Raw genomic sequence first — 23,359 nt, forward strand, 5'->3', positions numbered from 1 at the left:
GTCGGAAAACTGCTAGTTGGGGGGGGATACAAGGACTAATAAATTAACAATAGCCACTGGCAGAGGTGGAAGTGATTCTTGCACTGCTTCTATTGAAATGAGCAGAAGCCTGAAAAACAAGGTGCAGGATATTTCAGAGACTGCTGGGAGTCATTGTGGTACAAGTAAACACATGGGTTGTGTTAGGGTAGCTAAGAATAGAAACAGGTGCATGTATACCTGCGTGTACACCAATGCTAGGAGTTTGGTAAATACATTTGATGAATTTGAGGTATTGCTCAAAACATCAAAGGCAGATATTGTTGGGATATCAGAGACATGGTGTCACACAGATATAAGGAATGCGGAACTGGAATTTGGGGAATACAATGTGTATAGAAAGGATAGATAGGACAGGAGGGGAGGAGGGGTTATGCTATTAGTTAAGAAACACATAAAATCCAAGGAAGTGAAGCCAGTCGACATCGATGGACAGGGCAGTGTCGAGTCAGTTTGGTGTGACATAAGCATAGGGAAATCAAAATTGAGAGTAGGAGTGTGTTATAGGCCTAATGACTCTGATGCGTATAATAAGATATTGTACAGGGAAATAGAGTGGGCCAGTAAATCAGAGAGTCTTATAATGGGGGATTTTAATTTCCCAGATATTGACTGGAATTTGTGGGTTGGTCACTCACACACTAGCAAGGCTTTTGTGGATTTATTGGATGATTGTTTTCTACATCAGCATGTTCGTGCGCCAACAAAAGGGAGCAATACTCTTGATCTGATTATCAGTAGTGATTCTTCATGCATTAAGAATTTGCAGATAAATGAACCACTAGGTGGCAGTGATCACAGTGTGTTGAAGTGGGATTTACTCAAGGAGGTAACTACCATCAGAGGTAAAGGGAAGGGTTTTTGTTTTCGTAAAGGCGACTATGATGGTCTGAGACAGTATTTAAATTCTATACAGTGGGACCAACTGATGATGTTACCAACAGCAAACTCAAAATGGGAAGCATTCAAGGAACTAATCTTGGAAGCTACCAGGCTTTACATACCAACTAAGAAATATTGTTCAAGGTTTAGGCCTAAATGGTTGTCAGATGAACTAATGAGACATGTGGCAGAGAAGAAAAATGCATGGAATACATACAAATTAATGGGTGACATGGAAGCCTATGATAGATATAAGTTGGTCTGTAACCAAGTCACAAAGGAGATTAGGCAGGCAAAGGCAGACTACGAAAAATCCTTGGCAAAGGATGCAAAGAAAAACAGAAAAGAGTTCTTTACCTATTTAAACTCAAGAAGGAAAGGGATGAATCAGATTGGGCCACTGGATATTGATGGTTCAACAGTTGAGGATCCTGCTCAGGTGGCTAACAATCTAAACGAGTATTTTGCATCTACATTCACGCATGAGGAGTTATTCAGGAAGGAGAATGACGTAGGTAAAGTAAACACTGGCAGTGAGCTAGATGATTTTGTAATAACTGAGAGGAAAGTGGAGGAGAGATTGTTGAGGATAAACATAAAAAAGGCACCTGGGGTGGATGGGATCTATCCAGTTATATTAAAGGAGGCAGCAAAGGAAGTAAGCAAACCCCTAGCCATAATTATGAGAGCTTCTTTGGACTCAGGGGAGGTACCCATAGACTGGAGATGTGCAAATGTAACCCCAATTCACAAAGGAGGATCAAAGGCTGACACAAGTAATTATAGACCTGTTAGTTTAACTTCTGTTACAGGGAAATTAATGGAGGCACTGGTTAAAGAAGCACTGCAGGATCATCTAGACAGAATTCAATTATAGCTGAGACGCAGCATGGTTTTGTTAAGGGCAGGTCTTGCCTGACCAATTTGATTGGATACTATGATGTAGTCACAAAAGAACTGGATGCAGGGAATAACTTTGATATTATATATTTGGATCTTAGAAAGGCTTTTGATACTGTTGCACATGGAAGACTGCTGCACAAATTGGAGCAGTGTGGCATTGGAGGCAAATTGCTGCTATGGATAAGGGGATGGTTGAGTGGGAGAAGACAGAGTGGTAATCAATAGACACTGCTCAACGTGGACTAATTTTATTAGTGGAGTTCCTCAGGTTCAGTGTTGGGTCCGTTGTTGTTTTCGGTGTTTATGAATGATATTGATAAATAAATAAATAAATAAATCTTTATTGTGAAGTAGAATTACAGCACAATATCCCATCACGGCTACGAGCGCCAGGGGTTCACATATAGATAACATAAGTACAAATTCAAATGGCTACAAAATATAGCGAACACATACAAAAGGCTACAAAATACAGATTACAAATGCAAAAAGAAATACAAATACATCATAAAAACAAGGAGCTGAACACAAATAAAGAAAAACAAATACAACTTGGCAGTGATTCAGGTTTCAAGAGCTTTGATAAAGTTGTGTCTGTCCTTCTTTTTACTTATTATGGTGTCGATGTCGGCGTCCACACGGTTGAGGGCAGCGAGCATCTGCTTGGGCAGAAATCTTTCGGTGAGTACAAGCCTGTTGTGGTGAGCCACAAGTGCTGGTACCGATCTTAGGCTTGGCTGAGGAATCCTCCAAGAGCAAGCATTCCAAATATTTGGTGATGATATTTGGCCTGAGATGAGTTTGGCTGTGAAGACCAGCCTCTTTTCAACGATCAGGAACTTCAACCTCGAGATGTCGAGTGCTTGTGCCATCATGGTAGTTGTGGTAGCGGGAGGTAGCCGAAGCTTGTTATTCGCCCATTTCAGTAGCCAGTATTCAGCAGTGTACACCCGCTTAAGGTTTGTATGTGCAGCAGAGGCCCATATTTCTACACCATAGAGAATGGCAGGGTGGAGGTGATGAACCTTTTAACAGTGGCAGGATGTCGGACGTGTAGCAGCTGCTGCTTTGAGATCCACCGTAGACGAGAAAATCTGGTACTGAGTTTGTCGATCTGGTTGACAAAGGACATCTTTTGGTCGAACAGAACGCCAAGGTCTGTGTGCGAGGGTACGTTTGGTATTCGTACCCCTGCGAGTGAAACATTGAGTACTGTCGGCATGGATTTAAGGGAGAATATAACCTGAGCAGACTTCAGAGGGTTGATTTTTAGATTGAAGTTTGCCAGGTACAATTCTAGATCCTTAAGTTGGGAATTGATCCTGTTGCTGAGCTGGGCGGGGTTGTCGCCAGGGTTAATTGGAGTCAGCAGTTTGAAGTCATCGGCATAGCATAGGAGACCATTCGTTGAGGCAATACTGGGCACGATGATGGCGGTGAACAGGACACCAGACAGGACACCCCCCCTGCGGTACTCCAGCAGTAATGTCGCAGGATAGGGTATGTTGCTGCCGATGGAGAATAAGTATTCTGTGACTGAGAAGTGATTCCAAAAAGCACAGCATATCACCTCGAATGTGAAAATTCTCCTTAAGTAGGAGGAGCAAGGCCGGAATCGACACGGCATCAAAGGCTGCGCTTATGTCGAGGTATGTGGTTGCTAGCTCAGCTCTTTGTTCGAATGCTGAGAGAATGCATTCTGTGGTGGCTGCCAAGTTAGTGATTGATGATTTTCCTGCGATAGTATAGTTGATTTCAGGTGGTTTCGTCTGGAGGATTTGTTGAGTGATTGTGGGTAGCAAAGCCTTTTCAAGAGTTTTTAACAGACAAGAGGCAACTGATATGGGTCTGAACTGGCTGACGTTTGTGGCAAATTGGTTTTTGGGGATGGGGTACACTCTGTATTTATTCCACTGGGGTGGGAAATAATGCTCAGCGAGGCATCTGTTGTAGATCGAGAGAAGAGGGCCTATGATGAATGTGCTTAAGCATTTGATCATAAATTGTGGAATTCCATCCTCCCCAACAGTGGCTGTTGTGGGAAGGGAATTGATGGCACGTATGAGCTCCTGTTCCGTGATCTGGATAGTCCCTAGGACATCTGAAGGGTTTTCATAGTCAGGCTGGACAACTGTAGATGGGACTGTGGTTGTATTTGAAAATCTGGCGATGTATTTGAGCCATTCTTGAGGATCAAGCATGTGATTGAATCCACCATGTGAAGCAGCATAGAATGGCTTTCCTTTCTTCAGAGTGCGGTTAAGGTTCACTTGGATTGCGTCAGCTTTCTTTCGATTAAAATGGGCCCTGGCACGGGAAAAGGCGATTCTGTCTTTACTGTCATTCGTATGCTTCCATTTCTTATGTAGGACTTGTTTCATTTTGAAGCTGTTGTTAAGATCAGCAGTCCACCACGATCTGGAACGGGGAGTTACTGTTACTCGTTTGGTGGCAGCATAGTCGGTGACGGATTTAATCCAGTCAGACAGGAGTGTCACTGCAAGGCTGAGGTCGCAGTCAATGATGATGGTATATCAAGTTTAATGTCCAAGTTTGCAGATGATACAAAGGTTGGCAGGGTTGTTAAGGACACTACTGACGCTATGCTGCGGCAACAGGATCTGGAAAGGTTCAACAGATGGGCTGAGAGGTTCCAAATGAAGTTTAACATTGACAAATGTAAAGTACTACATATGGGAAACAGTAACCACAGAGCAACGTTTCAACTCTGCGGTACTACACTGACAGTGGTGGAGAATGAAAAGGACCTGGGGGTAATTGTGCAGGCAGATATGAAGTTCTCTGAGCAGTGCAGACGAGCTGCAAGAGTAGCTCATGGTGTCTTGTCAATGATATACAGGAATTTTTCTAACAGGGATAAGGAGGTGATTATTCCCTTGTATAAGGCAATGGTTAGGCCACATCTTGAGTACTGTATACAGGTCTGGAGGCCTCATTTCAAGAAGGATGTAGAGCTGCTGGAACGGGTACAGAGAAGGGCAACAAGATTAGTGAATGGAACAAAGGGTTGCTCTTACGAAGAAAGGCTTAAGTTTTGCAAATTACAGAGTCTGGAGACTAGGCACCGGCGAGGTGATCTGATAGAGGTGTATAAGGCTTTGAATGGTTTAAGCATGCTCAATGCCAATGGGATTCTTCATCTTGCTCAGAATAATCACCTCAGAGGGCATAAATTCAAATTGAGGAAGGACGGATGTCGGATAGATGTGCGGAAATTTGCCTTTGGCCAGCGGATGGTTGGTTGGTGGAACCGACTTCCATCAATTGTTGTTGACGTTGATAGCCTAAACAAATTTAAGGCTCAACTGGACAGGTATTTCGAACGAACAGAGGGGTGAAATGGGAGTGGTGTTTTTTTTTTTTTTTTTTTTTTTGGATGATGCTGAATAAGCTTGCTTTCTTGCATCATATGCCTCTACTAATGCTAATGCTAAATATTTAAGCTTCAAATGACCTAACGAATTAGGTCACTATGTTGAGATATATAACACAGGTATAAAAAATATAACACTGAATTAAAAACAATAAAATGGTAAATTTTAAACAGAAGTGAAAAGGTTTATTGATTTTAAATAGCTAAAAACAGCAGAAACTTGTTGATTGTCGGAAAGCATTTGATTGAGTGTATAAGGCTCAGCCAGACGAGTGCAATGCTGAGTCAGTTCTGTGTGATATAAGCACTGATAAAACAAAATTGAGAGTAGGAGTGTGTTATAGGCCTAATGACTGATGTGTATACCAAACAGCTATACAAGGAAAGAGAGTGGGCCAGCAAAATCAGAATGCCTCATAATGGGGAATTTTAACTTTCCAGATTTTGGCTGGAATTTGTAGATTGATCACCTACACACTAGTGAGATGTTTGTGGATTTCTAGGATGACTGTTTTCTATAGCAGCATGTTAGAGAGGCAAAAAGAGGATGCAATAATCTTGATCTGGTTGGTTATCAGCAGCGATTCTTCAGGCATTAAGAATCTGCAGGTAAAAAACCCACTGGGCGGTAGCGATCACAGTGAACTAATGTGAAATTTAATTAAAGACAACTATTATCAAGGGAACAGCTTTTGCTTTTGTAAGGGTGATTACAGAGATCTCAGACAGTTTTAAATTGTGTGCAGTGGGACCAACCAATGATGCCAATTCTAAATGGGAAGCATTCAGGCAAATAACACTAGCCAACACAATTTTTACCTCCAAAAACTTAAACGTTGTTTTTAACCAATTTTTATGCATACATTTTGAAAATCACCATGATAGTTTCACATCACATCACAGTTATTAAATATAGAGCGAGTTACGTTTTATCAAAATTGATAATTGCACATAATATAGCCAGTAATATATGGCATTAATTAAAATTAAGAGCTAATTCTCTTATTAGCAATCGGTTCTGGCCTTGGTGTTTGGTGATAAACATAATCAGACTTCTACCTATGGTTCTTAGGTTCAAATTCCGATGCAACGATTTATAATTTGAAGAGAGCACATAGCATTTTTGAGGATTTTTGTAAACCGTGCCAAGGTTTTCCAAGTATTAATGTAAATCTATCCTCCAAACATAAGTTTAAAAGCAGTTTTGCTTCATAATAACAACGAATTTCATTATTTTCTGTGTTTCATACAACTGGACTTAAAGAAAGCCATGAAAGCATGTCTAAGGTTCTACATGCTATAAAATACCAGGATTATGGTTGGAACACACACCGATGAGGCAAAACATTATGACCAGCGAGTCGTTACTCAAATCAAAGCAACTACAGGTGAACTACAGCGTGTGCACAGGTCAGGACACAGTATAAAAAAACACCTGATACTGAGCTCCGTTAATCAGTGTTACTCATATTCTTCAGATGGGAAAGACAACAGACTTAAGCGAGTTTGACAAAGGCCAAATTGTAATGGCCAGATGATTGGGTCAGAGCATATCCGAAATGGCACGGCTGGTGGAGTGCTCACGGTTAGCCATGGTTAGTACCCACTGAAAGTGCTCCGAGGAGGGGGAAACCACAAACCCCCGGCGAGGTGTTGGATGACCATGGCTCATCGATGTTTGAGGTAAGCAAAGGCTCTCCCAGATGGTACGTGGCAACAGAAGGGAGACTGTGGTGCAACACGCCAGTAATTGGAAGACTGGTGATGGGAGTAACGTGCCACAACATGCAGTACATGGAACCCTGCTGAAAATGGGGCTGCATAGCCGCAGGCCGCTCCAAGTGCCCATGCTAACCATGGTTCACCGGTGACAGTGCCTACAATGGACATGCATGCATCGAAACTGGACCTTGAGTGATTGGAAGAAGGTCATCTGGTCCAATGAATCATGTTTCCTGTTGCACCATGTGGATGGACGGGAATGTGTGTCGTTTACCTGGGGAGGTGATGGCACCTGGATGCACTGTGGAACAAAAACAAGCCGGTGGCGACAGTGTCATGCTTTGGGCGATGTTCTGCTGGGATATCCTGGATCCAGCCATCCATGTGCCGGGCACTCTAAAATCTGTTAGTTGTTATGTTGTTATTTTTGGTTTTTAGGAGCATTAGCAACTAAGGCCATATTGCTCCGGGGATATGCGGTGGTCATTCCCTGACCTTTCCGCATCCTCCATATTTGGTGGTCACGGGCTCGAACCCCGGTCTAATCAAAAAGCATGTGCTACGCACTGCTGCTCCTGTCCACCTGGCTACGGAGGCGCCCTCTCTGATATCTACCACCTACCTAAACATCATTGCTGACCAGGTACACCCTTTCATGGCAATGGTCTTCCCCTGTGGCGATGCTGTCTTTCAGCAGGATAATGCACCATGCTACACTGCCCGGATTGTTTGAGACTGGTTCGCCGAACATGAGGAAGACTTCCAGGTGTTGCCTTGGCCTCCAAATTTCCCAACATCAATCCCATCGGGAATCTATGGTTTGTGTTGGAACAGCAACTCCGATCTGCAGTCTCAACCACGGACCTTAAAGGAGTTAAAGAATCCGCTGGTTACGTATTGGTAACCGATACCGTAAGACACATTCAGAAATTTTGTAGCATCCATGCCTCACCGGGTTCGAGCTGTTTTGGCTGCATAGGGTGGACCAACATCATATTAGGTAGGTGGTCATTGGAGTATGCAGTCATCTTAAGGTTATTGGTTTGCAGGGGGGGTTGTGTTTGTGGGACAGCAGTGTGACAGAACAGTGTTGCGCAACACTGGGAACAAGCAGAACGAGTTAATACCAGGACAATGCAATACAAAACATATTCCTTTAGTGCAATCAAACAAGGTTCTTCTTCCACCCCTGCACAACAAACTTGGATTGATGAAAAATTTCGTGAAGGGACTAGATAAAGAAGGTAACAGATCTGCATACTTGAGAAGTGTGTTTCCTCATTTAATATGTGCCGAATTTAAGGAAGGAATTTTTATAGGACCCCAAATTAGGAAACTCCTGAAAGCTAATGTGTTTGAAACCCAGTTAAAGGAGGTTGAACTGGCAGCTTGGCGACAATTTAAGGCAGCAGTACATGGTTTTTTGGGTAGAGGAAAGAAGAAAATTATGAAATGTTGTTGTCTAATTTACTTGAGTGCTACAAAAACATGGGCTGTCAAATGTCATTGAAAATTGATTTTCTTCACTCCCATCTCGAATTTTTCCCCAAAAATCTGGGAGATGTTAGTGATGAACAAGGGAAGCGGTTTCATCAAGATATTTCCATGATCAAAAAGCGGTACCAAGATCGCTGGGATCCTGTAATAGAGGCATGTGATGCAAGAAAGCAAGCATATGAGCTTATGCAGCATCAGCTTGAAAAAAATAAAATAAAATAAAAAATTCACACAACCATTCCCTCTAAAAGTTTGTCCAGTTCCTCATTGAATTTATTGAAGCTATCAACTTCCACAATAACAGATGGAAGTTTGTTCCAGCAATTAACCACCCGCTGGCTAAAGGCAAATTTCCACACATCTATTCTACAGCTGTCTTTCCTCAATTTGAATTTATGCACCCTTAGGTTCTTAATCTGAGCAAGCAGAAGAACTCCATCAGAATTCAGCAAGCTCAACCCATTTGAGGCCTTATACACCTCAATTGGATCATCCTGCAGGTGCCTAATCTCCAGCCACAATTTGCAGCTTTAAAGCCTCTCTTGGTAAGAGGATCCATTTGTTCTCCTCACCAATCTTGTCACCCTTCTCTGTACAAATTGAAGTAAATCTACATCGCTCCTAAAATGAGGCCTCCAGACCTGTACGCAGCATTCAAGGCATGGCCTGACCAATGCCTTATACAAAGGGATAATTATCTCCTTTTCCCTGCTAGCAAAATTCCTGTATAACACTGACAATACCCAGTGACCTGCTCTGGCAGCCTGTCTGTCTTGCTCAGAAAACTTCATATCTGACTGCACAATTACTCCTACGCCTTTTTCATTTTTACCACCCTAAGTGTAATACCACACAGTTAGAATGTTCCTCTGGGGTTACTTCTACCAATATGCAGTACTTTGCATTTGTCAATATTAAACTTCAGTTGCCACTTCTCAGCCCATCTACCCAACTTTTCTAGATCTTGTTGCAGTAGCATACTGTCATTAACAACCCTGCCAACCGTTGTATCATCTGCAAACTTCGACGCTAAGCCTGATATACCTTCATCAATATCATTGAAAAATATACAAAACAACAGTGGACCAAACACCAAACTCTGTGGGACTCCACTAATAACATTAGTCCACGAAGAACAGCTTCCAATTATTACCACTCTGTCTTCTTCTACTCAACCACCGTTTATCCGTTGTAGCAACTTACCCTTAATACCATACTGCTCCAATTTGTACAGTGCAACAGTATCAAAAGCTTTCCTGAAATCCAAGTATATGATATCGAAATAATTTTTCCATCTCGTTCCTTTGTGACCACGCCATAGTATCTAATCAAATTTGCCAGATAAGACTTTCCCTTAACAAATCCATGCTGTGTCTGAATTATTGCTGCAGTCTTGTCTAGATGATACTGCAATGAAAATTTAATGAGTGATTCCATTATTTTACCCAGAACAGAAGTTAAACTAACTGGTCTGTAATTACTTGTGTCACCCTTACCTTAAATAACATTTGCACATCTCCAGTCCGTGGACACTTCCCCTGAGTCCAAGGATGCTCTCATAATTATGGCTAAGGGTTTGCTTAGTTCCTTTGCCACCTCCTTTAATATAACTGGATAGATCCCATGAATGCCAAGTGCCTTTCTTAACTTTAACTTCAACAATTTCTCCTCCAATTTGCTCTCAGTTATTACAAAATCGTTAAGCACCCTGTAACAGTTTGATAAACTTCTGGCATTTTCCTCCCTTAATAACTTCTCATGTGTGAATGTAGATGCAAAATACTCATTCAGTATGTCAGTTATCTGAGCAGGATCATCAACAATAGAACCATCAATACCAAGTGGACCAATCTGAATCATCCTCTTCCTTTTAGAGTTTATATAAATAAAGAAGTCCTTGCTGTTTTTCTTAGCATCCTTTGCCAAAGATGTCTCATAATCTGCCTTTGCTTGCTTAATCTCCTTCGTGACTTGATTACAGACCTGCTTATATCTGCCATAGGCTTCTGTGTTGCCTGATAATTTATATGCATCCCATGCATTTTTCTTCTCTGCCACAAGTCTCATTAGTTCATCTGACATCCATTTAGTCCTAAACCTTTAATAATATTTCTTAATCGGTATGAAAAGCCTAGTAGCTTCCACGATTAATTCCTTAGATGCTTCCCACTTAGAACTTGCTGTTGGTAACATCAGCTGGTCCCACTGTACAGAATATAAAAAGTGTTTGAGACTACTGTAGTCACCTTTACGGATGCAAAAACCTTTCCCTTTTACTCCTGATGGTAATTATATCTTTAAGTAAATCCCACATCAGTACACTGTGATCACTGCCACCTAGTGGTTCCTTTATCTGCAAATTCTTAATACACAAATAATCACTGCTGGTAACCAGGTCAAGAGTATTACCCTCTCTGGCTGCCTCTCGACCATGCTGATGAAGAAAACAATCATCCAACAAATTCAAAAAGTTTTGCTAGTGTGCAAGTGACTAACCCACAAGTTCCAGTCAATATCTGGGAAGTTAAAATCCCCCATTATAAGACATTTGGATTTACTGGCCCACTATTTCTCTGTACAATTGTTCCTTGTATTCTAACGAGTACAACAAATTAGGCCTATAACTCACTCCTACTCTTATTTTTGCTTTTCCAGTGGTACTGGAAATTGGTGAGATAATGACTTAAACCTGGATAAATTGTAATCTGCTTTTAATTTCTTACAGAATTGCAGATTATTCTTCCTGTACGACGAAACATCTGAAAATACATGTTGTGTGATTATTCTATTCCAAAGAATAACAGATTAATCTCATATATTTTGTGGTACTTCTTGAAGTACCACAAAATGTATGAGAATAATCTGTAATTCATTAAAAAATTTAAGGTAGATTACACTCCATGCAGGTTTAAGTGCTTATTATTTCACTAATTTCCAGTTCTTGATATACCTGAGCACCATCCCACTAAAAGAACATTTAAGAACCATAAAAAGGATGATTGCAACCTAAATGTGCAAAAATTTGATTTCAATCAGAGTGATTGTTGAAACAAACTTCCATCTGGTGTTGAAATGAGTAGCTTGAATAAATTTAAGGAAAGATCAGACAAATTATCAAAGGGGATAGATAGACAGATAGGTAGGGGTTTTTTTTGCTGATTTCATAAGTTTGCTTCCCTGCATCATTTGCCATTGTCAATATGCACATTATAATATAATTTTCCTGAAGAATTTAAATATCACCAAAAATGTTTTAAGCATATATCTACGTGGTAACATTCCAATAAACATCTTAAATCAATCTTGCATGCTATTAACAGTGTACTTTTAATTATGCTTATAAAAACAGAAAAGAGAAAGCTAAAAACTTTGCCCAATAAAGATAGCTCCTTTTTACATGTACTTTTCAAACTGAGAACAATTTACCTCAGTGCCATACATTTTTTTTTTAGCATTAGTAGAGGCATTTGATGCAAGAAAGCAAGCTTATGCAGCATCAGCCAAAAAAAAAAAAAAACCCACTTCCACTTCACCCCTCTGTTCGTTCAAAATACCTGTCCAGCTGAGCCTTAAACTTATTTAGGCTATCAACCTCCACTACAAGGGATGGAAGTCTGTTCCACCAACCAACAACCCGCTGGCTAAAGGCAAATTTCCACACGTCTATCCTACATCTGTCTTTCCTCAATTTGAATTTGTCCTCTCAGGTGATTATTCTGAGCTAGAAGAAGAATCCCATCAGCATTGAGCATGCTCAAACCATTCAAGGCTTTATACACCTCTATCAGATCACCTTGCTGGTGCCTAGTCTCCAGACACTGTAATTTGCAAAACTTAAGCCTTTCTTCGTAAGAGCACCCCTTTGTTCCATTCACTAATCTTGTTGCCCTTCTCTGTACTCGTTCCAGAAGCTCTACATCTTTTAATACACTATAATTCCTTGGAGTAGTATTATATTATTGCAATGCAGGACTAAAGCAAATCAGTGTAATACTTTACAACTTGAAGAATTCAAAACCAAGAAGAGATGTCTTTTTTTTCCCCAGTAATGAAGCATTACTCTGTTTGTTAGTCTTTTCAGACATGAGCCTTAATGTCCTAATTTATCTAAGTTTGCTTCCTTCATTACTTGGCATATCTCATCTTTGTGAGTGAAATCACAACTAGTCAGTTGTGATGCTGAAAGGCACTTACTCTTACAACAAGGTCCCAATAAGTACTGAAATTAAAGTCTTGGATATATGGCATTCGATTACAAATAAATAGCATTATATTGCTCTTTGGGAAAGTGCTACTTATTTGTAGTGCAGCATTAAAGCAAATCAGAATAGCTTCACATCGAGTACAAAATGACTTTCTCAAGCAAAGCTATAAGTTATAGGAAATGCATTCAGTTGCTGCTGTAATGTTTGCATATTTAAAGTTTATGAAGTTTTATTATATTTGGGACTAGATACACAACTGTAAACATTTTACAAATTTGTTAAACTTAAAGTCTAGTCAACAAAGAAATCTAATGGTATCAAATGCTTCTCTTATGAACTGCCCAATCATTTAACAACAACACACTAATAAACAAGTTCTGCTGAGTAACATTTTTTAGTGGCAAGTAAAATGATATATAATTGTTCCATGACTACATTATTTTATTTTATTTTATTTTTTTTTTTTGATTTGGTAGTTATTGGCGCATCGGCTTCTGTGGCCATATTGCACCTCCCAAGGTTTTTGCAGTACTTTGATCCAAGCCCGAGGCGGGAATCGAACCCGTGACCTTTGGGTTGCCGGGCAGGTACTTTACCCACTCGGCTAGCCCGGTCGGCATGACTACATTAATTAATATGATATCAATCAGTATTTTTGGGTGAAAGAATCTGATATAAAGTACAACTAATGATTACAATGGAATGACAAAGGCTGATCTGGGTTCACTGCCAATATGCACAATATAAATTTCATATATAACAGCATTATTCTATAAAAGAAAAAGTAATAAAATGTTCTTACAATCTAAGGAAAAAAGAAGACACATAATTATAAAACAGGTAATTTTTTTGTCAAACTTTTTGTAGTTATAAAATCACAAAAACTAAAATCCATACATAATTAATGAAACTAACCTGAAAATGATAATAACGACAGCCAAAAGTGTATCCAATAGTGCTAACAAATTTCATACTTTTATTAAAGAAAATTTTCCAAAGCCCAAAGCAAGATTTTTACCTACCTCAGAGGCATCCATTGCAAAGGTTGCTAGGTAGTTAGGATCTTGTTTATTCCATGCCAGTCGTAAGAGAGGATGATGTTGTGGATCTTCATATATAATAGTTGAATGCTCTAAGTGACGAAGATCAAACATCCTCACTGAACCGTCAGCACCTTTTGTTTGAAAAAGATTAATTAGCACTGAAGTCTTCAGATATTACATTGAAAAAAAAAAAAAAAAAAAAATTTTTCAATAAAAATGTGGGACTGTATTTTTTAATGCTAATTTCAATTGTACATTCTATTTCTATTTAGCACCCTTAGTTCCCGAGATTTAATATGTTTATTTTCACATACTTAGAGTTTGGTCTCTATCTGTTCATATCAGTTGGACTGCTGACTGATAAGTTTGAGTCATTATTATCATTATTATTAAAATCAGTTTATTTCCCAAGAAACCTTGGGTCACCCCGGGACGGCTCTGTGCCAGAAGGGTATGGCACAGAGCCGTCTATTGTAACAGTTTATTGTAACAATGTACAATAAACAAGGGTACATTCGTGCTCGACCCGAGACTTTTACAGGATTAAATAAACAATAACGTACAAAATATACAGTAATATACATGATTACATGAAGACAGAAAGTCTTTGTCATATACAAATAGGCAAGTTAAAAAAAAAAAAAAAAAAAAGTCTGTCCAGGAGCAGGTGAGTATTATAGGTTCATAATCTGGTAACAGTTCTTGAGGATTTCCTTCCTGTAGGGCTTGTCTTCACAGAACCTATCAGGGTGGATCCTAAATTTATTGAAGATCCGAAGACAATTGGCTGGAAACACGTTCCTCAGGGAATCAATGCTTGACAGCGTAAGACGTAGAGGGAGACAGGAGTCGGGGTGCTTCCCTCTTGCCCTCCTCGGGCCAGAGATTAATGCGGATACTGATGGAGCATCAATTCGCCTTGTTATAAGCCGTGCAAGCGCGAGAACATTTTTTGTCATGATTAGCATTAGCATTAGCAGAGGCATTTGATGCAAGAAAGCAAGCTTATGCAGCATCAGCCAAAAAAAAAAAAACCCACTTCCACTTCACCCCTCTGTTCGTTCAAAATACCTGTCCAGCTGAGCCTTAATGCATGAAGATGTCTCCAGGGAGTGGTGCCTAGATTTGCTTGTAGGATAGATCTGGAGATAGTTAGGGGGTGGCCTACCACCCTGTTCATCCATCTAAGCAACCAGTACTCTAAACTGAGAAACTTCTGAAGGTATGAGGCAGGGGCAGATGACCAAATTTCTGAAGCATACAGAGGAATCGGCATAATACACTTCAGGATGTGCCGAACAAGCAGCGCTGGCTGATGCACACCAACGAGCTCTTGACGCACTGCCCAAAGAGCAGCATACGTCTTCTGCCTCATCCTGGCAAAGTGAGGCTGAAATCTGAGTTCTAGATCTTGCTGCAATGATCAGCCAACCTTTTGACAAGATTGTACCTAAAAGGTCTACAATCTGGCTATACAAATTATTGTTGCATTTTGTGCAAATGGGACAGTCAAGTCAAAACTATTCATTATGAAACTGCAGCCAGGAAAGCAATTAGTGTCCCATCAATGATTTATCGAACGTTATCCTGTAGAGGTAGAGAGGTCATAATCCCAATAAGGCATTTGTAAGACCACATTTGGAATACTGTGTTCAAGTATAGAGACTTCATCTGAAAAAGACATTGGGCTTCTTGAAAGGGTCCAAAGACAGGCAACTCGAATGGTGAGATCAGCAGATGCATGACTATATGAGGAAAGACTCCGATTACACTTGTTGGCAAAAAAAAAAATTATTTTTTCGCTCCATGTTAAAATTCAGGGTGATTCTTGTAGATTTGACATTGCTAAATTCAAATACAGGAACTCCTCGACTTATGCAAATTCGACCTTATGTAAGTTTTTGCCAGCCAGTGCAAACTTAAAAAAAATCGTGGAAACTTATTTTGCATTCCATAGGAATAAATGGAGGTATCATGAAAATATCGTAATGTGAACTGAATAACATAGTTTTGGTTTTTTTTCTCTTGTAATTCGTTCCAAGTCCTTGGAATTTGAAAATTTCGCTATATTACTAAACTATTATCTCTTTAAAAGATAATTTTTATAATGGAAATTGCACTACCCATTCAATTATCACATGTTCCATTATAAGAATCAATTTCTAACACCTCTGTGATATTTTTCTAAAACACGTTTCTGTAGTTCACAACCATAAAACAATAAAAACAATTTGCACTTTCCGGTTTATTGGACTTTTCTGTTAGTGCATCTAATTATAAATGGGTAATGAACTCAATCTTATTGAATTTGCGATAATACCGATAACTGCAATTGTGTGGGTTTTTACACTATATGGGGAAATGTGTTCCCCTTCACTGAAATCTTCAATCATATAAAAAACAAATTTTCAGAAACTTCTCTTCATTCCTATTTATATATTACAATGATGAAAGGAAAGCGACCAACTAAAAGTGCAAGTGGTGGTGGTGGTGGTACTAGGAAACAAAACAAAACTGATTAAAAAATGAAGATGAAAATGATTAAGAAGTATGAAGCAGGACAAAGTTTGTCATCTATTGCAAAGGAATTAGGTCTTGCTGCTTCAACAGTGAATACTATTTTAAAGGACAGTGTACATATAAAAGAATATGTCAAAGGATCAATGCACTTAAGATCAACAGTGATCACAAAACAGTGTTCAGGTGCTATATCAAAGATGGAACAACTGTTATTAATATGGATGGAAATTCAGATTCAGAAGCAAGTGCCCCTGAGTCTAATGACCATTCAAGTAAAAGCAACAAGTATTTATAAAGATATTAAGGTAAGTATGGCAAGCCCCAACCCAAGTTCGTGGCAAGCAATGGGTGGTTTAATAGGTTCAAGCATTGCACTGGTTTCCACAAGAGTTCAAGTATGCGGTGAAGTCGCCAGTGCCAATTCTGCAGCTGCAGAGAAATTTTGTGATGTGTTGGAAAAAATTACTGATGAAGGTGGCTATTCAACACAGCAAATTTTTAACATTGATGAGACTGTTCTGTATTGAAAAAAAAATGCCGGATCAAACATACATTGCCAAAGAGGAAAAGACAATGCCATGTTTCAAGGCTTCAATAGATAGGGCCATGCTCTTGCTTGGGGCTAATGCAACGAGAGATTACAGATTAATGTCACTTCTTGTGTACCATTCTGAAATCCTCATGCATTTAAGGGCATCAATAAAGCCACCCTACCTATGCATTACCGATCGAACCAGAGAGCATGGATAACAATAGCTCTCTTTGAGAATTGGTTTAAATACTGTTTCAGTCCCAAGGTTGAAAAATATTGTACAGACAACGATGTTCCTTTCAAGATTTTGCTTCTCTCAGATAATGCTCCTGGACATCCTACACATCTAGATGATTTCAATTCGAACGTGAGAGTCATATTTCTACCACCAAACATGACTTCACTCATCTAACCTATGAATCAGTGTGTTATTTCAAATTTAAAAGCATACTATTTACGCACAACATTTGCTCAGGCATTGTCTGCAGTAGACAATTTTCTCATTATGTTAAGAGACTTTTGGAAATCTTACAACATATACCATGCCACCTTAAACATTAATAAGCCTGGGTAGAAGTTACTAAAATTGGTTTAAATAGTGCATGGAAGAAAATACGCCCACAGAAAATAGGTAAAGGTTGCAGAGCTACTTCAGTTGGAGATTGATGCCAAAGACATGGAGTTAATAAAGGAAGAAGAGAAGGAATTATCTAATGAAGAACTTATTGACTTGCAGGCAGCGATATTAGCATTAGGATTAGTAGAGGCATTTGATGCAAGAAAGCAAGCATATGCAGCACCAGCCAAAAAAAAAATAATAATAAAAATAAATAAATAAATAAAAAATAACCACTTCCACTTCACCCTTCTGTTCGTTCGAAATACCTGTCCAGCTGAGCCTTAAACTTATTTAGGCTATCAACTTCCACGACAAGGGATGGAAGTCTGTTCCCCCAACCAACCCGCTGGCTAAAGGCCAATTTCCTCACGTCTATCCTACATCAGTCTTTCCTCAATTTGAATTTATGCCCTCTCAGGTGATTATTCTGAGCAAGAGGAAGAATCCCATCAGCATTGAGCATGCTCAAACCATTCAAGGCTTTATACACTTCTATCAGATCACCTCGCTGGTCCCTAGTCTCCAGACACTATAATTTGCAAAACTTAAGCCTTTCTTCGTAAGAGCACCCCTTTGTTCCATTCACCAATCTTGTTGCCCTTCTCTGTACTCGTTCCAGCATCTCTACATCCTTCTTGAAATGAGGCCTCCAGACCTGTATACAGTACTCTAGGTGTGGCCTGACTATTGCCTTATACAAGGGAATAATCACCTCCTTATCCCTGCTAGAAAAATTCCGATATATCATCAACAATACACCATGAGCTACTCTTGCAGCCCGTCTGCACTGCTCAGAGAACTTCATATCTGCCTGCACAACCGCCCCCAGGTCCCTTTCATTCTCTACCACTGTCAGTGTAGTACCACAGAGTTGATACGTTGCTCTGGGGTTGCTGTTTCCCATATGTAGTACATTACATTTGTCAATGTTAAACTTCATTTGGAACCTCTCAGCCCATCTGCTCAACCTTTCAGATCCTGTTGCAGTAGCACACTGCCATTACTGTCATTTACAACCCTGCCAACCTTTGTATCATCTGCAAACTTCGACATTAAGCCTGATATACCTTCATCAATATCATTTATAAATACAGAAAACAATAATGGACCCAACACTGAACCTTGAGGGACTCCACTAATAACATTAGTCCATGATGAGCAGTGTCCATTGATTACCACTCTCTGTCTTCTCCCCCTCAACCACCCCTTTATCCATAGCAGCAATTTGTCTCCAATGCCACACTGCTCCAATTTGTGCAGCAGTCTTCCATGTGCAACAGTATCAAAAGCCTTTCTAAGATCCAAGTATATAATATCAAGGTTATTCCCTGCATCCAGTTCTTTTGTGACTGCATCATAGTATCCAATCAAATTGGTCAGGCAAGACTTCCCCTTAACAAAACCATGCTATGTCTGAGCTATAACTGAAGTTTTGTCTAGATGATCCTGCAGTGCTTCTTTAACCAGTGCCTCCATTAATTTTCCGGGAACAGAAGTTAAACTAACAGGTCTATAATTACTTGTGTCGCCCTTTGATCCTCCTTTGTGAATTGGGGTCACATTTGCACATCTCCAGTCCGTGGGTACTTCCCCTGAGTCCAAGGAAGCTCTCAAAATCCTTACATCCTTTGCTGCCTCCTTTAATATAACTGGATAGATACCATCCACCCCAGGTGCCTTTCTTGTATTTATCTTCAACAATTTCTCCTCCACTTTACTCTCAGTTATTACAAGATTCTCTAGCTTACTGCCCGAGTTGAATACACCTCTGGCATTCCCTCGCTGAATAACTCCTGATATGTGAATGTCGATGCAAAATATTCATTTAGTTTGTTAGCTACCTGAGCAGGATCATCAACAGTTGACCCATCGATATCAAGTAGACCAATCTGATTCATCCCCTTCCTTCTAGAGTTTACATAAGTAAAGAACTCTTTGCTGTTTTTCTTTGCATCCCTTGCCCACGATTTCTCGTAATCTGCCTTCGTCTGCCTAACCTCCTTTGTAACTTGGTTACAGATCAACTTGTATCTATCATAGGCTTCTGTGTCACGTGTTAATTGGTATGTATCCCATGCATTATTCTTCTCTGCCATATGTCTCATTAGTTCATCTGACATCCACTTAGCCCTAAACTTTGAACAATATTTCTTAGTTTGTATGTAAAGCCTAGTAGCTTCCAAGATAAGTTCTTTGAATGCTTCCCATTTTGAATTTGTTGTTGGTAACATCATCAGTTGGTCCCACTGTATAGAATTTAAATACTGTCTCAGTCCATCGTAGTCACCTTTACGAAAGCAATAACCCTTCCCTTTACCCCTAATGGTAGTTACCTCTTTGAGTAAATCCCACTTCAGCACACTGTGATCACTGCCACCTAGTGGTTCATTTACCTGCAGATTCTTAATGCATGAAGAATCACTACTGATAATCAAATCAAGAGTATTACTCCCTCTAACTGCCTCCCGAATATGCTGATGTAGAAAACAATCATCGAATAAATCCACAAAAGCCTTGCTAGTGTGTGAGTGACCAGCCCCCAAATTCCAGTCAATATCTGGGAAATTAAAATCCCCCATTATAAGACTCTCTGATTTACTGGCCCACTCTATTTCCCCATACAGTTTCTTATTATACTCATCAGAGTCATTAGGCCTATAGCATACTCCTACTCTCAATTTTGATCTCCCAATGCTTATGTCACACAAACTGACTTGACACTGCACTGTCCAGCAATGTCGACTGGCTTCACTTCCTTGGATTTTATGTATTTCTTAACTAATAGCATAACCCCTCCTCCCTTCCTACCCTGTCTATCCTTTCTGTAGACATTGTACTCCTCAAATTCCAGTTCTGCATTCCTTATCTAGATAATATGAGCAGATGGGCTAAGAAGTGGCAACTGAAGTTTAACCTTGACAAATGCAAAGTACTGCACATGGGTAGAAGTAACCCCAGAGAAACGTACCAACTGTGTGGTACTACACTTTAAGGTGGTAGAAAATGAAAAAGACCTGGGAGTAATTGTGCAGGCATATATGAAGTTTTCTGAGCAATGCAGACATGCTGCCAGAAAGGAGGTGATTGTCCCTCTGTATAAGGCAATGGTCAGGCCACGCCTTGAGTACCGCGTACAGGTCTGAAGGCCTCATTTTAGGAAGGATGTAGATTTACTTGAGCGTGTACAGAGAAGGGCAACAAGATTGGTGAGGGGAATGAAGCGATCCTCTTACCAAGAGAGGCTTAAGTTCTGCAAATTGCAGTGGTTGGAGACTAGGCACCTGTGCGGTGATCTGATTGAGGTGTATAAGGCCTTGAATGGATTGAGCACGCTGAATTCTGATGGGATCCTTCCACTTGTTCAGATTACGAACCTAAGGGGGCATAAATTCAAATTAAGAAAAGACAGATGTAGAATAGATGTGCGGAAATCTGTCTTTAGCCAGCGAGTGGTTAATTGCTGGAACACACTTCCATCTGTCATTGTGGAAGTTGATAGGTTGAATAAATTTAAGGAGGAACTGGACAGGCATTTGTAGGGAATGGTGTGTGTTTTTTTTTTTTTTTTTTTTGGCTGATACTGCATAAGCTTATACACATGCTTTCTTGCATCACATGTCACTACTACTACTACACTTCTGATGATGAAAATTGAAAATATTTTTGTTCCCATAAACAATATGTTCCAAAAAACAGTGTATTCTACATCTTACATTTTACTGATGAAATGACATTCCACCTCATTCACTAGACCAACATGAGGGGTGCCTCCCTCTTGTCCTTGAGTGTCTTATCTCCAAATGAAGATGATGGAATAAACCTGTGGGAAGGTAGTGGTATCTGAAAAGCAATAGGCATCAAGGTATTTTTATCTTTTTTCACTAAATGTTACTTACTTAAGTGGTTGATGCTTCCACCACCAATTCATAACAAACTGATGGCATTCCCATTATCTCTAAGACTTCCAATTTTGGCTCTAGAACATCAGTTTTTTTCCTCAAGAAACTGTTTCTAACCAGTGTAATTTGTATCAGATATTTTAATAGATTAGAATCTTTAATTAAAATAGAATAATGCATAACTGCTCCCTTCGCAGCATGGTAATGCCAGGGTACACAAACAAAATATCTTAAATGACACTGTTATTATAAATGACATAATTATTATTATAATAACAGTCAATGTTATTATCCACTAACTGTTATTTATAAATGACAAGTGTCAGAACACGGTTCAACATACAGCAGAATATAAAGGCGATAAGAGTAATAAAAGATGACCGATAAGATTCTTACGAAAACAGAAGATGGAAAAAGTTTTTCGAAGGGGTCACGAATAGTGAAAGTTGATGGAGAAGAACAAGAGCTAGATGGCCACGAGGAGGATGTTGAGGATATAAAGGAGGAAGAAGTTTTGCTAGAATTGCATAGTATGAAGTCAGGGAAGACAGTAGGGCCTGACATGATACCCAATGAAATTTTCAAGGGGTTAGGACAGAAAGGAACCCATTTATGATGAAGCTAATGAATAAAATAATGAGATGATTGGAGGGAGCGTCTTATAGTACCAATATAAAAAGGAAAGGAGACATACAAGACTGCAACAACTATAGACCTATCCAACTAATGAGCCAGACAATGAAGTGGTTAGAGAGGGTTGTCGAAAGAAGACAGAGTTAAAACTGCAAGACCAGATTACCAAGAACCATCTTGGCTTTATGAAGGGAAGCAGCACTACAGATGGAATATTTATAGCAACAGTCCTGCAAGAGAAGTGTAGGGAGAAAGAACAAACTCCCCACTTAGCATTCATAGACCAAGAAAAGGCTAATGACAGAATACCTAGGAGTCATCTGTGGAAGTGTCTGAGGAAGAGATGTGTTCCTGAGGCCAATGTCAAGCTTATCCAGGATATGTACCAGGATAGCAGAAGTAAAGTATGTAGTAAAGCTGGAGTTAGTGATGCCTTCACTGTTAACATCAGCTTACACCAGGGCTCTGCCCTTAGCCCATTTCTATTCATCATCATAATGAACACACTAACCAGAGACATTCATAGCAATGGCTCTGACAGTTTATTCTTTGCAGATGACATCATGCTTAGTGGCAAATTGTGAGAGTACAAGGGAAGCTAGAGAGATGAGTAACAGTTCTAGAGTGGGAAGGTCTAAATGTCAACAGGAACAAAACAGAATACATGGAGTGCTTTAACAACCGAGACGGCTCTCTCAGCATTGGCAATGTACAGCTTAACAGGGTTAACAACTACAAGTACCTTGGATCAGTGCTAGACACAAATGGCAGCTGCAAACAGGATGTCTGAAGTCAAATAAAATCTGGATGGGCCAAGTGGCAGGAAATGTCTGGTGTTTTGAGAGACAAGAAGATGCCAACTAAATTGAAATCAAAAATTTACAAACAGGTGGTGAGGCCATGACAACCCAACACTCCGAGCCACTATATGGCTCGGAGTGTTGGGCTGTCAGAAGAAAAGAAGAAAGAGCTTTAATGTCAGCAAAAATGAGAATGCTAAGGTGGAGGTTGGGAATAACCCTGAGAGACAGAAAGCAGAATGAAGATACCAGACAGGAGATGAAAACTGCACCCATCAACTTGAAGATTAGGGAGAACAGACTTAGACGGTAGAGGCGTGTCCAGCGCTGTAAGTTTACCCACATTACCAAGCATGTGCTTAGTTGCCAAGTTCCAGGTCGAAGGAGGAGAGGCAGGCCAAAGATGACAATCGAGAGCAGAGTGCGGCATATCTTGCCGCACTCTGCGGCTCACTCCAGGGCTCATTCCAGCAGACTGTGCCAACTGTATTAAGTGAAAGCATTCCATCCATGTCGCTGACCCCTAACCGGGACAAGCAGCACAGATAAAGTAAAGTAAGTATTAATAAACACCATCATAAGACAACAAACAATTAAATTTCCTTTTATTCTCAAAGTGGCTGAGACAAGGAGGGTTTATATATTCTTTGTGACTGTTACACATATTGAAT

General features: G+C 39.9%; 1 protein-coding gene across 5 annotated transcripts in view; it reads right to left on the reverse strand.

Moving 5' to 3' along the window:
• The window catches only part of wap (DDB1 and CUL4 associated factor wap), a 270,305-nt gene that overhangs the window by 113,447 nt on the left and 133,499 nt on the right, over nt 1–23,359 (reverse strand). For all 5 annotated transcript variants that reach the window (XM_090388983.1, XM_090388979.1, XM_090388980.1 and 2 more), the window contains one exon: nt 13,665–13,816. In XM_090388983.1, the coding sequence (XP_090245109.1) occupies nt 13,665–13,816 (152 nt within the window). The remainder of the gene's footprint in view (nt 1–13,664; nt 13,817–23,359) is intronic.

Source organism: Mastigoproctus giganteus, chromosome 14, assembly GCF_048544385.1.
Source record: "Mastigoproctus giganteus isolate SK-2022 chromosome 14, ASM4854438v1, whole genome shotgun sequence".
Taxonomy (NCBI): domain Eukaryota; kingdom Metazoa; phylum Arthropoda; class Arachnida; order Uropygi; family Thelyphonidae; genus Mastigoproctus; species Mastigoproctus giganteus.